Source organism: Aulostomus chinensis, chromosome 5, assembly GCF_037954235.1.
Source record: "Aulostomus chinensis isolate RoL2024-O1b breed Wild chromosome 5, RoL_Achi_v1.0, whole genome shotgun sequence".
Lineage (NCBI taxonomy): Eukaryota > Metazoa > Chordata > Actinopteri > Syngnathiformes > Aulostomidae > Aulostomus > Aulostomus chinensis.
The window spans coordinates 14,805,684-14,822,863 of NC_141324.1; the positions used below are offsets into that span (position 1 = coordinate 14,805,684).

At 40.5% G+C, this 17,180-nt stretch overlaps 1 protein-coding gene across 2 annotated transcripts in view; it reads right to left on the bottom strand.

Moving 5' to 3' along the window:
* The window catches only part of LOC147261388 (calsyntenin-2-like), a 175,653-nt gene that overhangs the window by 75,521 nt on the left and 82,952 nt on the right, over positions 1-17,180 (bottom strand). For both annotated transcript variants that reach the window (XM_086203374.1, XM_086203373.1), the window contains exon 2: positions 17,023-17,145. In XM_086203374.1, coding sequence (XP_086059500.1) covers positions 17,023-17,145 — 123 coding nt within the window. The remainder of the gene's footprint in view (positions 1-17,022; positions 17,146-17,180) is intronic.

Here is a 17,180-nt window from a genome sequence, read left to right on the forward strand (position 1 = left end):
AAAATATTGGGGCACCACGTAATGGCATACAAAGAAATTTGTCAAATATTTCCTGTCTAATAAGACTATCTGCAATTGGAATTTTGAGCCTTTAAATTGCAGAATTCAAAAGTTATAAAAAAAAGACAAAACTGAATTTTTTGCAGTATATGTTAAAAAAAAGTGAATCAAGGAAATCGTCCATGAACCAGAAGAAGGGATTTTTTAAAACTTTTCTGTAATGCAGTCTATTACATTTACTTTCTCATGTCAAATTTTTAAAGTTTATAGCAATATTATGCAGAAAATGATCTACTAGAAGTTTTAGAAGTACTTACATAGCTATTCAATTCCTGCAGACAGTATCTATACACACCCAATGTGCATTTATATGTTAGATTGTCATGTTACAATTGGCCTCAAACATTTCTTCAATCTTCTGAACTGCATCTCTGATTAACTTCAATTCTGGTTGCATTCCTGCCTACTTTTTGTAGTTTGGCTGTTGCAGTGAAGAGGAGGAGATATTTGAGAGGGCATATCTGCAGTTTATAGAGGCTACAGCTATAATGGAAATGTAAATGAGACACAGGCGACTCAACAACAGAGGTCTGAGTCAGGTAAAATGAAAAGGAGATGAGGTGGAGGTGTATGGGTAGTGGGGGTCACGGATGATGGAGAATAAAGTTAGTTTGAGTGACTCTGATTTTGTACACCGGTTCAAAAGCCAGATTATCCTATTTTATGCTCACATGAACAAAGCAAATGGAGCAAGGAAGATATGCAAATTGCTGTCTAATTGGCCTGTCAAGATACAGAAGCCCCTGTCAAACCACTGTGAGCAGCGTGAGCAAGAGCTGGAAAACACAGGGAATTACAGGATTAGTTTCAGCTGTCATTCACTGCACATTTCACCACGAAACATCAGCTTTGTAGTGCAGGTCAGTATAGAAGACCAGGTACTTTCAGCTGTCATTCTGGGGAAAAAAACAAAAGAAGGCAGCACTTCTCGTCAACCTTATACCTTCCATTTCCTGTCTGTCTCCTCGAAGCGAAAACAGACATTACCAGTAAACAAGGTTTCAGTGGCTGCTGTCATTGCCAGTAGACGCATGCCTGTGTGTGTTTGTGCGTGCGCGTGTGTGTGTGCCTCATCACCCTTATAGGTTATCAACGACATGACACACTGATTGACAGGCAAATAGAAAATTCAAAGTCATTATTTCTGTATTACATTTGATAAACAAAAAAATAAGATCTGAAAAATGATAATATAGTAATTACACAAAATAAAACACTAAAAATGACAACGCATGTCATCACACTGAAAGCAGAAGCAACCTGTTTCTCATTGTTCTGATGCTGAAGTCATGATGCCAGAACATAGTTAACTATTACCATAACGTTAGCTTTGTACATCTAACAATTGCATTTATGCTTCAAAATTCATACAAAACGTGTTCATTAGTGGGCTGCACGGTGGTGCAGTGGTTAGCACTGTGGCCTCAGAACAAGAAGGTTCCGGGTTCGAGTCCCGGCTCGGGCGCGGGATCTTTCTGTGTGGAGTTTGCATGTTCTCCCTGTACCTGCGTGGGTTCTCTCTGGGTACTCCGGCTTCCTCCCACCGTCCAAAGACATGCAATTTGGGGACTAGGCTGATTGGATTCTCTAAATTGACCGTAGGTATGGATGTGAGTGTGAATGGTTGTTTGTCTCTATGTGTTGGCCCTGCAATGGACTGGAGACCTGTCCAGGGTGAACCCCGCCTCTTGCCCGTAGGTGCTGGGATAGGCTCCAGCCCCCCCGCGACCCTTACTAGTGAGGAATAAGCAGAAGACGACGACGGACTATGGTGTTCGTTAGTGAAGATTCTCACTATGAACAAAATATCTATATTCTTTGCCACATAGTAGATGGCAAATAATTCAAAATCCAAAGTAAAATAATGGTTTTTGGTCAAGAAAACCTAAAGTGATGCTAACCTCTGTAGGGTTGGCCTACAAATAAATGTCAGCCCTGCAGCTCTACAGTACTGTGCTGGGAGAGGGTACTATCATCATGGGCCAGCTAACACACTGTTGGAAACCTGTGACCTCACAAACTAATGCAAATAATCTAATGTTCATGTCTTTTTTACCTTTGAAGCAATGCACGATTATCGAGGCAGCAGAGTAGACATGCTAAGCTAAACTGAACAGTCACTGTTAGAGGAAGGGAGAACAATGAAGCTCCCATTTGACTGAGAAGGAAGGCCACTGATTCTAACAGACGGGAGTTCATGACATATATGCACTGATAAATGCTGACATTGTATTTTGGCAAACAAACGAGGGCAAAGAACAGGAGAAGCTCCTGGACAAGTGTCTTTTATGTGCTAAATTAATCATTTTCACTTAATATGAACAAAACATGGCATGCACACACACACACACACACACACACATATATGTATATATATACATATATATATACATATATACACACACACATATATATACACATATATATACATACATATATACACACACATATATATACACATATATATACATACATATATACATACATATATATACACACATACATACACATATATAAATATACATATATACACATATGTACATACATATATACATACACACATACATACAAATATATAAATATACATATATACATACATATATACATATACACACATGTGTGTACATATATACATACATATATACATATACACACGTGTGTGTATTTATATATATATATATATATATATATATATATATATATATATATATATATATATATATTATAATTAAATAGTACTGTGCAATCAAGAAATTGAAAATTACATGGTGTCAAAAAGTGACAGACAGATCCAGTGTTGAACGGGAGAAAAGGGATAGGGTAATAAGGGAATGGGTCCCCCAGAAAATCAATAGGTTGTTTGATACTTGGAGCAACTTGACACTTCATTGATGACAGAGCTCCAGTGGAGCATTACTGGACATGTAATTACTCACACCATCTTATATGGATCCAATTAGCTCAGCTCCACAGTGGTGCTACAGGGTGATTCCCATCATGGAAATGGGTCAGGTTGCACGGGTTCTCACTGGCTTCTAGAGAGTGTGTGATGTAATTGTTTACTAGGAAAGCCTTTATTTTCTTTTTTGTCATTTCTTATAAGATTACTGAATGTATTCATTTGGTCAAGGATCTTTTGATCTATATAACCACAATAGTTTAGCTACCAGTCTTCCATGTAGTTTCCATGTCATGATACAACCAGTAACCTTTCACGTCGGTGGGGGAGAGGTTTTCTGTTGTTGTTGTTTGTTTACACTGGATTCGTCTGATCTTCACGCAGTTTTGTGAGCTTGGAATTTTTTTTTGGGGGGGGGGGCATATTTTAAGCGGAATACTCAGACTTCTCCTGTTCTTTACATCAGTAGAATTTTTCACAGACATGATCAACTGCTCTGCATGTACCACAGGAATCTCAGGATCCCGGTCACACATTGATTCGATTCATCTCTCTCACGCAGCCTTCTGCATCTTCACAATGCCTCTGATACAAAGAGACACTTATTTTAATCCAACCACCACATGTTGGCTTTTTAAAATGTTCTGCAGAGTTTCTGTCATTTTACACTATAAAAGATAGAGATTAGTCACAAAGGGTCATAATGGTGGTGTTGCATTGTAGATGTAGCCAGTGATTTAAGGTATGGGATGTGCAGTTGTAGATAGTATGAAAATTCAACAGTCTGCTGTGTATGTTACTTGATTTCTGCACTCGTATCAGACTCACATAGCTATAAAATGCAAACAGAACATGATAAATCTTCCCTAAAATACAAAATAAATTATCTTAATTACATGATTGAAAATATGTTGCTCTGTCCCTCTTTGTCTGACTGCATGGTTTTGAATTCTTCTCTTACTAGAGGCTATTTTTGGTCATATTATCCTCATGTAACTGATGAACATTAGAACCAGTTGATAATCCACTGGAAAATCTCATACAGCACATGAATTAATGGATTTTCTTCTTTTAAACAGATTCATTTCTGGGTCACGTGTGGTTCTTTGACATTTCATTTTGATCAATTTGAATAGAATTAACATTTGAAGGTAAAATGTTACAGCCATATGATCAGAATCTATTTTGTATGAGCTTATTAAAGGTCTTGATGTATAAAGAGACAACAAGTCAGCGGGTAAACTGACTGGTTTATGAACGCTAGGGTAATTACAAGGTACAAAAGTAAATACAATGCGACAAATACAAAACTCCCCTGGCTCATAATACCAACATGATTGCATGGGATAGTTCAAATCAGAAGAGATGAAGGGAGAGGAGGAAAGAGGGACAAGCACAAGAAGACAGGAGAGGAGATGCATCTGTCCTGCTGGGACAAAACATCAAGAGATGGGTGTGGAGGCGCAGCACTTAACGTTCTGTCCTGAGGCATGGAGGAGCTATCAGTGGGCACACACTGACAGTCCACTGACAGCTAGTGTCCAAGCCTGAACAGAAATAAAAATTACAGAGGATGCATGTAGTTTGAAGGAAATACATAGAAACTGGGACATCAACAAACTGTCTGAGCCCGACAAGGTTTTTAATCCCTTGTTGAATTATTTTTTTTTTTCTTGTTGGTCATGTGGGAGCTACAGTACAGCACACAGTGACACTGCAAAAGCTAAGTTTAATATACAGTATTTATTAGAACACAGTCAGTTGTGCAGGTGACATATCAGCAAAATTTTTCCAGACTGAATTTTTCTTGAATTCAGTGCTTTCCGCTTCAGTTTTTCTTAAATTTGGTATATTCACAATTCAAGCACATTCTGTCTTAATGTCAATGTAATCGTAATGTCTTAACATGGATGTATGAATAACATTTCTACGAACCAATGAGAACAATTTCTTAATAAAATAAATAAAACTAGACATGATGGTGGTAATAGACCACGTTGCCACATTTTATTTGATAAATGACTCTTATGAACTCTGGGGTCAGTAAGGATATGTAACAATGTAATCTTTAAAGCAAGATTTTTTTTTAACCTTATTATCTTTGTAGTAAATATACCACCTGTGATATAAAGTAGGTATTTTGAGTATTTTTACTCAAGCACTTTCAGTGTTAGTTTCAGAGGTATCTGTACTTTACTGAGTGTGCATCCATCCATTTTCTTCCACTTATCCAGTTAAGGGTCGTGGGGGGGTGGAGCCTATCCCAGTAGCCTTCAGGTGAGAGGCAGGGTTCACCCTGGACAGGTCACCAGTCCCTCACAGGACCAACACATAGAGACAGACAACCATTCACACTCACAGTCACACCTACAGTCAATTTAGAGTATCAATCAGCCTCGTCCCCTCTTGATGTCTTTGGACTGTGGGAGGAAGCTGGAGTACCAGAGAGAACCCACACAGGAATGGGGAGAACATGGAGACTCCACCTGAACTGGAGTAAAACTGTGGGCAGGTCTTCTAGGGACTGTAGGCCTCCCAGGTCTGACAGACCCTTTAGCATCGGATATGTAGCCTAACTTCTTCAAATATGATGAATTGTTGACAGTCAGTAGAGGTAGTACATCAACTGAAGACCGAGTCCCCACTGTTGAAACCATCTGCTCTGGTGCTTCCAGTGCTGCCTGACAGAGCTAACATTGATGTTAACGGTGCTAGCCTAGCCATTGCTGGTGCTAGCACCATCTGTGGGGGCAGAGGGGTACACAGCATGTGACTGAATGTTTCTGGACTTCAGAAAGTTTAGTAACCACTGCCATGAAGGGAAATATCTGCCTTTTAGCTGCGATATGCTCTGTTATTTGCCTGCTACTGGCTAATTTTGTCTGCTGTTCAGTGCAACATACTTTGCTTTTCAAAGGGCTAAAACACTCACCATTTGCTGGATAACAACGGTGACGAGAAAGATACAAAACACCAAAGTATTGTTTCAGTGGGCTTATCAATAACTGCCCCCTTTTAGATAAAAAATAAAACTATTGTTAATATAAAGACTTCAAGATAATGAAGACTTACTAATTTATTTATCGGTAAACCTAGTAAAATCCAATTAATATCATTTTCATGCAGGAGATCTGTTACCAGCACAGAGAAATCTGGTTTGTAGGTAGTTATTAGCCCTCAAAAGAGTATAAAGAGCCTTTGATGTTCTGCATCCGTTTTATTTTGCAGACCAGCCTCACCATTATCTCACAACCAGGTAGCTAGTGCAGAAATTTAACAGCAACATAAAGGCAAAGAGGACATAGAGAAGGAGGGAGAAAGAAAGAGAGGCAGGCAAAATGATATGTTCCCCTCCTCCTCGGGGCAGACATGCAGACACATCCCTGGTTTGATCAGACTAGCCCTTCAATACTCGCACTTAAGCTTTGATGACCCATCAAAATATCTCTTTCTATTCTCTCTCTCTCTCTCTCTCACACACACACACACACACACATAGAAGCTGCAAATCTCAACACCAAGGACCTAAGTGCATTACTGTCTTTCATCTTCTCTCCACCTCACTTTTTTCCTTTGTCTCTCTTCCCCTCCATCTTTCACTTCCTCCATTGCCTCACCACCTTTATGTGTGTCAGCTTCTGCTTTGTTCAGTTCTACAGTCTAATTAGCACTTGTGCTTTTGTCATCGGTGCAGTTTCACGCTCAGGTAGACCCTGGGATTTGGCAAACTGACAGCAGGTATTGTGTGAAAATTCTTCCCAGCGAGGCAAAACTATAGCTTTTATGAGTAGCAATGTTGTATTTTCATGAATGAATTCGGTGATACATAAAATGAATAAATGCCAGTCATGACATGTGTTTATCCTCTTTATTTCATCAACTATTAAGTCCCTATAGATATACTGTCCTGTCTCTATCCAAGTTGTAAAAATTGCTCATTGACAATTTATTAGACACAAAGTATGTACAAAATCCAGCCATAATCCAGCAATAAATCCTCCCTTCATGAGGATTACAATGTTAAAGCTGTATTTTGGATTTACTGAAGAGGGGTTGTCTGAGGTAGTCATTCGATAGTAAGGGTCTTACACTCAGTAGATGTGGGTCAGCGCATCTTCTGTGCAGACCAGCAGTTTGAGCCATAGAGCAGCTGCGGAGTGATACGTAGGAATATAAGGAAGTGCTACGGTGTTTAACCGTAACGCAAAAAGAAAGGGCAACGTGTGTGAGACCCCATCTCCTACATTACAAAGCTAAGCAACAGAACTGCTGCCGCTGTCTCTTTGGAAGCTGTGATTTGTGGTTCTGTTATAGTTTATAGAGATGTTCCAAACATTTTGACAATCCCGTTTCAATTAATTCCCATGTCTTATTACAGGGTTGTTGTATTACACAGCATTATCCGGATATTGGTGCACAAAAAAATAGGAACGTGAGCATGTTTTGGTTGTGTAGCATTTTCGCTAATAAAGAAAAAATTAAATTAAAACGATGGCAGTTTTAATTTCAGTGTGACTCAATAGAGCACTGAGGAATATCAGTACAGAACTTCTTTTTTTGTTCGAACTAAATAATGTGCTAGTTCCTCAGAGAGACACCAGAATTCTTCTCTCACAATACGGTCGCCCGAGAAACTGATTCAGCTGTCTTTCATCATTAACCATTAACACATCAAATGCTGCCACATTGAGTAATACTCTCACGTCTATGCTATTCTTTATAAAAATCCTGTGCACCATTTACTTTGAACTTGTGATAGCGTGTGCTATATTTTCAGTATCACACTCAATCAATTAATTGATTTTGACTGTAACTGCACCACAACACCATGCCTGAAATGTGCCTAAAATTTAGGCACATTTAGGCCCTAAATTATAAATTGAATATTACACATTTCTGTTATATTCTGCAATGCATATTCCTTTCCTGGTTGTATGATGTGCACAAGAGCAGTGACAAGTCTATTTTATATGAAAAAAATCAAAACTAAGCGTCAAAGGGCTTGTAATGATTGTGTGTGAGTCTGGGAGGGAGTCACACTTTCAGTGTGAACTCCAATACAATGCTGAGTGGATGCTAATGGAAGCACTAGAACTAGAAAACATCCATACAATTCAACAACACAATACAACTGGCAATGTCCGGAGTTTAAGGTAGAGTCTGCAGCAATTTCCTTCAAGAACTCAATACAGACATTGAACATAAATGTGGATCAATCATCCCTGGACGTGTGGTGGTGACTGTGTCTGCAGAGCTGCTGCCCTCTGCTCCTACATCAGTGTTATTTATTGTTAGTTTGGTTCTTTCTGGGGAGAGTGGGCGTGCATACCCCCCCCCCCCCCGCTAGTGTCTGAGAGGACATGTCACCAATCTGTCCATCAGAAATAAGGCCAACTCCTCATCACTCTTCATCAAAGACACTGACACCAGCAGTTTGTCTGTGCTAGCTGGCATTGACCTTGTCTGAATTGCCATCTAGCTTGACCCAGCTTGCATTTAGCTTGTCCTAGCTGATGTTTAGCTAGTGCTAACCAGTGGCGAGCATGTACTAGCCAGAGTTTAGCGTGTGCTAGCCAGGTTTTAGCTTGTCCGCAGTTAGCAAACACAGGGCAGGGCCTATACCTCTGGTGCCATTGAGTCCAGAAGGGGGGCCCCAGTTTGAGTCAATGTGTTTACAAGTTGTAACAAACTATGCTACAGACAGGTTCTGTAATGTGATACATACTGACAATGTGTAGCATGTACTTGCACACCTGATATCTATCCATGTTTCTTCATGGCACCTTGCTGTGACAAAGCCTTTCAGTGTCTATCTATCCCACCCATTTATCTCTCAGCTATCCATTTCTTTCTTTTTTCTAATTCTCCAGTTATTTTTTCCCTCTACCCTCTGCTAGCTCTGTGCCATGGCACATTGTGGTACCTTGATGAATGGGGAGGGTGTGTGCCTGTTGACTGTAGCCTTGAGATAAAGAATAGGCAAATGAAAGTGTCTGCTTGCCTCGCAGCCACCCAAAGTCCACTGCCATCATTCCTCACACTAATTTGATTGAGAGCGCTCGATCAGCATGTACCGTTTGACCCATACACCTTTGCGCCGGGAGGGTGTGGGGGGGTTGGGGACACAGGATAGAGGATGCCATCATGGCATGCAGTAATAACAATTTATCTGCAGGATGCCTCTCTCAGCATATAATGTTCAAGTTAAACCCGCAGTGGGTAGTTTAAATCAAAGTGAAAAGTGGTGCAGCAAAAGAGGGAAGGACGGAATAAGAGTCAGAAAGTAAAGGAGAAAAGGATTCAGGAAAAGAATAAGAGGTGAAAGGAGGTAAAAATTGAGGGGGTGGATGCACTATTGATGGACGGCCAAAGCGGTGGAGGTGGAATAAAGGATGAAGGGGAGTTTGGGAAAGGATAAAATAGGCAAGTACTTAACAATCCTAGTCTGTATTCTCACACAGCAATTAATGTGGAGCCAGAAGGACAGACCACTCCTCTCTGCAGTAAAACAAAACCAGGATTGATGAGAGTGTCTATAATGCACAAGTGACTGCCTGTGTATCGGCTTGCTAGGAGCAAGGTGTCCAGATGGAAAAGAAAAGAAAAGATAGTTGGATTTTGAAAGCAGAAATGTGGCACTAGGAGGAGAGAAAAACACCAACAGAAGCATGCATTGAGATACAAATGTGAAAGAGAGAATCTAATGTGTTTGTGCAAAACACGGAGCGAGAGAACGGTGGCAGCAGCAGATGATTGTGAAAGGAAGATCAGTTGGGACAGAGCTGCTCTTTTGATGCCCAGCCCCCCCCCCCCCCCCCGCCCCAAGTCTCCTTGGTAGCTTTTGTAAGGCTGTCATTCATTAGAGCGCGTGCAATAAAAAACGTTCAAGCAGAGAAATATAAGCCAGCGCAATGTTCTGTTGGTCCTTTCAGGCAAAGTCTCACCAGGCGTAACCTTCAACAGACCGAGCGTTAAACATGAAGAGAAACAATTAGCACAAAGTTCTCTTTTGTCCACTTGCTCCTTGTTTTGATATTTAACCCTTACGGCTGGATTTGGTCACTGAGTTGAGTAGGAGGTGTAAGGTTGTTTGGTTTGGCTTGTGAAACTAATGAATGCTTCATTGGATTTTCACGTTCCTTCCTTTGAAACTTGAAAGAAGGACGCACATTTGTTCAGCTACCCAAACAAAGCATCTGTAAATACTCTGTGATATCGACTGCTGCTAGTCGTCAGAGGTGTTTTTGTACCCATTGTGTTCTTTATGTACTTTTATGACTGAGTGACTGAAACTGAACAGTTTATTTTCCTGAAATTCCTGCCAGACCAAGAAGACATACACCACAAAATGCATTTCAAAGTTTTGAATGATGGCAGGTTGATTCAACAATTTGATTCGTCATCTGCAACCATCTATCTCGCACCAGTTTACGCACACGTGCTGCTCCCAGACTGGCAATCATTATTAGAATTTGAGTTTTGGGCGGAAGGCAACAGGCTGTAGAAGCTAACTAGAAAGTGGCATCAAGCACTGTGTCTATAATTACAGAGGTCTGTCAAGCGGATGATTGAGAACACATTTGGTATTTTGGAATGCACTGTGTCTGTGATTGTAAAATATTCACCCTGTACGTGTCAGCACAGAACACCTCTCTCTATGAGGAGAGTCAAGCGAGAAGAGACTGCGGTGTGATTGTCAGGTAGTCGCACGAGTAACGAGGGGAGATTGTCAAGTAAATCAATCAGGAATGCCGTTGTTCCCCCAGACAGATTTAGAAACAGAAAGAAAGAATACGTTTGGATACTGCAGTGCAAGGGTGCTCCTAACACTGGTTTTATTTTTAAGATTTATGCAATATTATAATATTCTGAAATGATGTTAATATTCTTAAAAACACATTATTAAAATCAAGAGGTGAGGAAGTATCGTTAACAGATGGGTGTTCATTTAATGGCACAGCAGCATTGACAATGTTAGTTTTCCTGAGCAGTGAAAGAAAATCAGAAAAAAAACAAGAAAAATGTTAAATGTACAAAGCACACCAAGTTAAAACAAAATACAATCTAGTTCCAATAGACAGAGGAAAACTCAAAGCCTTCATCAATTTATTCCAACTACAGGGGATATAAAAACTGAAATAACAAAAGAAGACTTTCAAAAATATCGTTTCAGTCAGTCAGTGATCAGTTCTTCTCTCTGTGTGCTACAGTGGACATACCAGTACACTCCAACTGTCACTCGAGGCGCTGACTGAGGCTGTCCACTGTGGACACTTAACTGCAGCAGACAGAGAGCCGTGCGGATCCAGAAAGAAGGAGTTGTCTGAAGCACTCGTCTTCCACAGCAGCGGTTGGTGATCAAGGCAGATAAATTCCATTATTTTGGTTGATATTTCTTTTGTTTTTTTGTTGCTGGAAGGTTTTCGCCATTGCAGTGTTTCTGCGACTGACAGCTGAGTATCACCAGAGTTGCTAAGTGGTTCCACTCTCTGTTTTAGTTACTAGCTTTGAAAAATCCGCATACTCAGTAATGTGACCAGATGTCTTTCTTCTCATCCCTCCATGAGGGATTTTTCTCAAACTCGACAGGCAAATAGCAGTTCTATCTTTAACACACTTCTATAAACTTCAATATAGGAGACACGATTGTCACAGAACACAGAGAAATCATCTCACGCGTTTTGCATCATTTGATTAGCCGATCTAATTATTTCAACCCCAAATACGCTGAATATGTTCAGAGGCTCGTGGATGGAACTTCCCTTACTACAGTGTCATGTGCTCCCAGATGGATGAACCTATTTTCCCTTGGTAAGTGTGTGTAGAGGTTTTGGGGTGGGGGGAGCGAATAATCAAAAGAAAAAACAAAAGTTGTGGATGTTTTTGTTTTAAGCATCTTCAGTGCCATCCCTGGACAGAAGATGATTGACCTCACAGCTTGATGCAGGTGAATCTGAGCGTGAAAATGGATGTGCTGCTTTCATGAGCTGCCTGTTACGCAGGTGAAGTGGTGTACATGCAAGATATCAAGTACTAATAGTTTGCTAGTAATATACACTCAGGTATTATATACCGATAAATCACAAGATTTAAAAAACACTGGCAGGTTTAGGATTATGTAAAATGGAAGACCTGCGATGAATCCTCCCTTCATGAGGATTATCATGTTCAGGTTTTATTGAATCTCTTAGGCAAAGCTGTTGATTTATGTTAAAGGTCATTTTGGAGGCTGTGATCTGCGCTGCTGTTAAACTGTACTGCATTATGTTGAGGTGTTCCTCACACATTATCACCATAGTTCATATAAATGGGATGGAAAAAATGCAAACACATGCATCATCTTTGCAGAAGTCAATATTTACACCTACAGACAGCCTCGCTAGCTTCCTAGCTAAACACTTGTTGATATACAAAGATCATTTTTGTATTTACCTCGTCATGATTTAACTCCATCTCAGCCAGGAAAGGATAAAAGATGTAGGTACTTTTTTCCAGTCATACTTCTTCCAACTCTTGGTGCATGGTGGGTAGCCACGAAATATAATGTGATGATGAGAAGACGTACACGTGCATATTCACGGACTTCATCAATCAACAGATTGATGTAAATGTATTTTTAGTTAATTTACCTTGAGTACATTTGAAAATGGTGGGGGAGGAGCAGCCTGAAACACGTCGGAGGAAATGTCATGCTTCCTCGCGGATGAATCAGAGTTGTGATTGTTCATCACAGCAGCGTGAGCTCCTTCTCATTCAAGTTTTACCTTCATTCCATTATTAAGGCACTATAAGTACAACTTTCTATACATGACCTAAACTAATATTTAACAGAGTAGACAGAACTTTTTGTTCTGTACAAGTTCTTGTATGATTTTTTTTCCTCCAATCTCGATTAAATCTTGGCCTCAAAACCAAGAAAGCTGCCACGAAAAGTACATCAGCAAAGATTTGAAGATTCTACCTGCGACTGAATGATGGTGATGGAGTCTCCTACATCATCTAGCGTGTCAGTCCAAAATTTCCCATTGTTAATCCATCTGATTGAGATGTGCCGACTGTGAGGGCTATATATCCCCGGTTGCTGATGTCACACAATCCCATCATGCAACAGTCCAAATCAAACATCACCACACAGGCAGGAAAACCCGCTGTTCAAACGACCACAGTCATACAATGCTGGCACCTAAATCATCTCATCACCGGTTGCATTCGTAAAAATGACCACTGGGTTGCTGTTGTGCCCCGAGACACCAAACAATCCAGCAGATGCAGAGAGGAGAGAGTCATCAATTCCAAAAGATCCAGAAAGACGACACTGGACTGCTAGAAATGAGCAGAAGGACACTGCAAACCCACTGGCACTTCATATCAGGTACGGGATGAAACGCTTCCTGACCTCAATATCTTACACAGCTCTGCCCTTCCAGTGTAGACTTTACCATTTTTAGGCACAAGACTCCAAAGCAGAATATCAATCACAAAGCCAGATTGCATCCATTTGTAGCCCTCCAGGCTTTTATAGGCTTTCAGAGACTCTCAAGAGTGGGATGAGAGGAAGTTGATCAGGTGATTGTAGGCGTCTGGATACGGCGGGTCTGGAATATTGTCTGCTCCCGGGGGCATTATAAGGGTCAGCAATGTTTAATCGATCAACTTTTGCAATATCGTTCCATACCTGTGGTTTTAAAGTGTGCAGTGAACTCTTAAAGGCTTGAAATCGATACTGCCGCCGTTCATTTTTGCTCAGGCTGTTCGTGACAATAAACAAACGAGTCACCTGCTTTGGATTCAAATCATTTTCTCCAGTTGGTTTTATTCAGGTTTTACCTTTGAATTGTCACCTGTCTGCACAGAGCTACAACAAAAGAAAATTTGCCAGTCAAAAATTGGTTCATACTGTAGATGAAATCAGGCTGTTTCACATTTCTCAAGGTCAGCCATATTTACAGAACAACTCAAACACAGACAAAAAAAACAAAACAAATAATGGATGTGGCATTGAAACAAAACATTTTTTTTTTAAAAGGAAAAGGGGAGAGAAAAGATAGCTGAGTATTAGTTTTCCATGGTTGTCAGCGTTGGGATTAATAGAGGCCATTTCACCATAATGAGCTGTTAAGTGCTAGCTGCCAAAAAGCCTCTTTGTTTGCCTTTGAGTCTCAGAATACTTTATCTAATTATAACAGCTCTCTGTCTTGCTAGTTCCCGTCACTGTCAGCACTGCAGTACTAGCATGACTCCTGTTTGATTACAGCTCTCGTTAGACAACATAATCAACATCTGAAACAATCATCCAGAAATTAGGTATATTATAATAATGTACTGCTGTATCATTGTACGCATCGTGGCTCAATGACAGAACCAAACAGGTTTGATGGGTGAAGTCAGAAACTATGATGGTTGTGTGGCACCTTTGCCTTCTGAATACAACAAAAAGTTCAACAAAATAAGCATTGTCCTGAAGGAACTGTTCGAGCCCACGCATCAAATTTTTAATATCCTTCTTGGCTGGAGAAATCTTTTCTGTGAAAGATTCACTAAGTATTCAATACACAGATGTTCAGTGAATGCACACCATCAAATCATAAATCATAAATCTGATAGAAACACAAAAATATTCCCACACTTGAACTGGAAGGCTGGGATCACTGAGTTTTTTTGTTTTGGTTTTTTTGTACTGAGTACAACTTTCATATTAACATGTATTTGGATTAATGAAGACTCGAAATAGAGATTGCAATTGTCCAACCAGTGAGGCGGTGGGAGGAGCCAGCATGGCTGAAGCCCACAGAGAAGTTGTAGAACGCACTCACACTTGGCCTGGTCGTCTTGTACTGTGCTGAAGCAGGATTGTCAGTATGTGAGAGGTGTTTGCTGGTGCCAGATGTGCACACTACTCATTTAATTATCTACACACCTGCAGCAAATGGCCTCATGCCAGCACCACGTGCCAGAGCGTCAGAGCCATGGTAGGATAACTGGGTCGTAGGTAAACATTTAATTCCTGTGTCAAACTGCTGAACTCTTCTAAGTGATTTGTTCGTCCATAGGAAAGTCATGATTAGTCCCCTCAATCACAGATTAACGATCTGATCACCCATCAGAACTGAAAAACTGAAGGAAACAAGTGAACACAAAATAAGAACAACCCATTTCATGAAGATTAACGCTAGAAAATTAACATTTTCATTTGTGTTTAAATACTTCTGAAAAGTCTCTTTTTAGAGTGCCCTTCTGATCTGATCTAATCTTTCTCTGGGAAGCAAGACAAAGGGTGACACATGGCCTCAAACAGATCTCTGTCCGGGGTGAACAAGATATATGCTAACTTGAAAGCTGATCTTATAAACCTCAGAGAACCTATTTCCTCCCATCCGGCATAAATCTTCTTATTCTAAGTTTAAAACTACAACTCAACCAATATTGGATGTTTTGGTAGGATACCGACATTTAAGAATAGGAAAAACATATCGACATAACTTATCTCATATATATGTATACATCTATGTCATGTTTCATTGACACGCACACGTGAACAGCATTTCAGTGTCGCTGTTATCAATGTTCTTATTTCAACAGATGATGTTGTTAACTAGTTTTATCCATGAACAACAATGCATATCAACACACCAGCAGACATCTACAGTCATGACTTATGAGGGCCAGTCAGCTGACAGATTTAGTAGACACGATTGAAACTGAATTCTTACTCAGTGGCTCTACATTAAAAACACCGTTGAAGTTAACAACGCACCTGTATTCAGGAGCCTCAATTGAATAAACTGTTCATTGTTGAGCCTATTGTCTGTTCCCAAGCCATCGGTTACACAATAAAAGTGAAGCTTCGACAAAGGCTTCAGCTCCTTAACTTCTGGTAACTGTTCTGAGAGTTGTTGTTTTTGTTTTTTTTATTAGACAAGACACTCAAAATGAAATCGCTGATAATCATTGGGAAAACAGCTCTATTCCAAAATGACACTGACGACACCCACGCGCATTCACACATGACAACACTTCATAGACAAAGTGAACACAAGTCAGTCAGAGCCTTGACACAACAAACAGGCGTCAGACAAGCTCATGACTTTTATGAGAACTTTGTAATATTGTGTGAGGGGGAGACAAGATCATGGTTTCTGTTGACATTAGAGCATTCGAGAGAAATAAAGAAAGACATTAAGGCCTGTCAAAGAGGGAGGTTGAGTTCAGTCTAACCTGAATCACTGCACAGCAGCCTCCATTATAGAACATTGTGATTGGAGAGCATTGCGTCTGTAGGTAGGTATGTGCGGGGGCTGGAAAACGCTTGTGAAGTGGATGGTCCACTACAATATACTGTTACTGTTATACTGCTCATTTTATATATAAAAAAATTCTAAACCATGTTTTTATGTGTACTGTAGTGTCCATCTGTCCATTTTCTATACTGCTTATGTGTTGAAGGTTGCGTGGGGGCTGGAGCCTATCCCAGCTGACACTGGGCGAGAGGCAGTGTTCACCCTGGATGGGTCACCAGTCACAGGGCCGTCAGTAGCAATTAGGGTTCAGTCTCTTGCTCAAGGATACTTCAACGTGGTCCCCTGGGGAAGTTAGGATCGAACCAGCAACCCTTCGGCTGCTAGACGGCCACTCTACCTCTGAGCCACACCGCCCACTTACTGTGGTGTTTTTATGTAAAAACTATAATGGCAATTACATATCCTACAATATTTTAGCAGCAGCCTGTATGTGGAAGGACAGCGCTATTTTCTATAAAGGGCATTAGCGTGGTAGGTTTTGCCAGAAGTGAGATGCTTAGAGTTTCAACACATTGAGCTGAATTCTGCAACAAGTGTGTAAGCGATTATAAGTGATGAGGATAGTGCTCTAAAAAAAGAAAAAGAAAGCGGTTTTGGACTGTTAAGGGTGATGAATGGAATTCAGTCTCTATGACACACAGTGAGTACAGAGAACTGATGGATCATCTGGTTTGTCATGTGGTGCGAAGTTGCCAGAGTTGCCTCATAACGGTACCGAAGCATCCCGTATGTGTGTGTGTGTGTGTGTGTGTGTGTTTTTCCTACCAGCATAGGGGACCGGGGCATCTTTGTCTAGAGCTACCAGCGGAGGGTCCAGCAACACAGTGTCCATGTTCTCTGTGATGACGCCATGGTAAGACGCCTCTATCCACGGCTTGTGCTTGTTCACTGTGGAAGAGAAGAGACATCAAGATGTTACCATC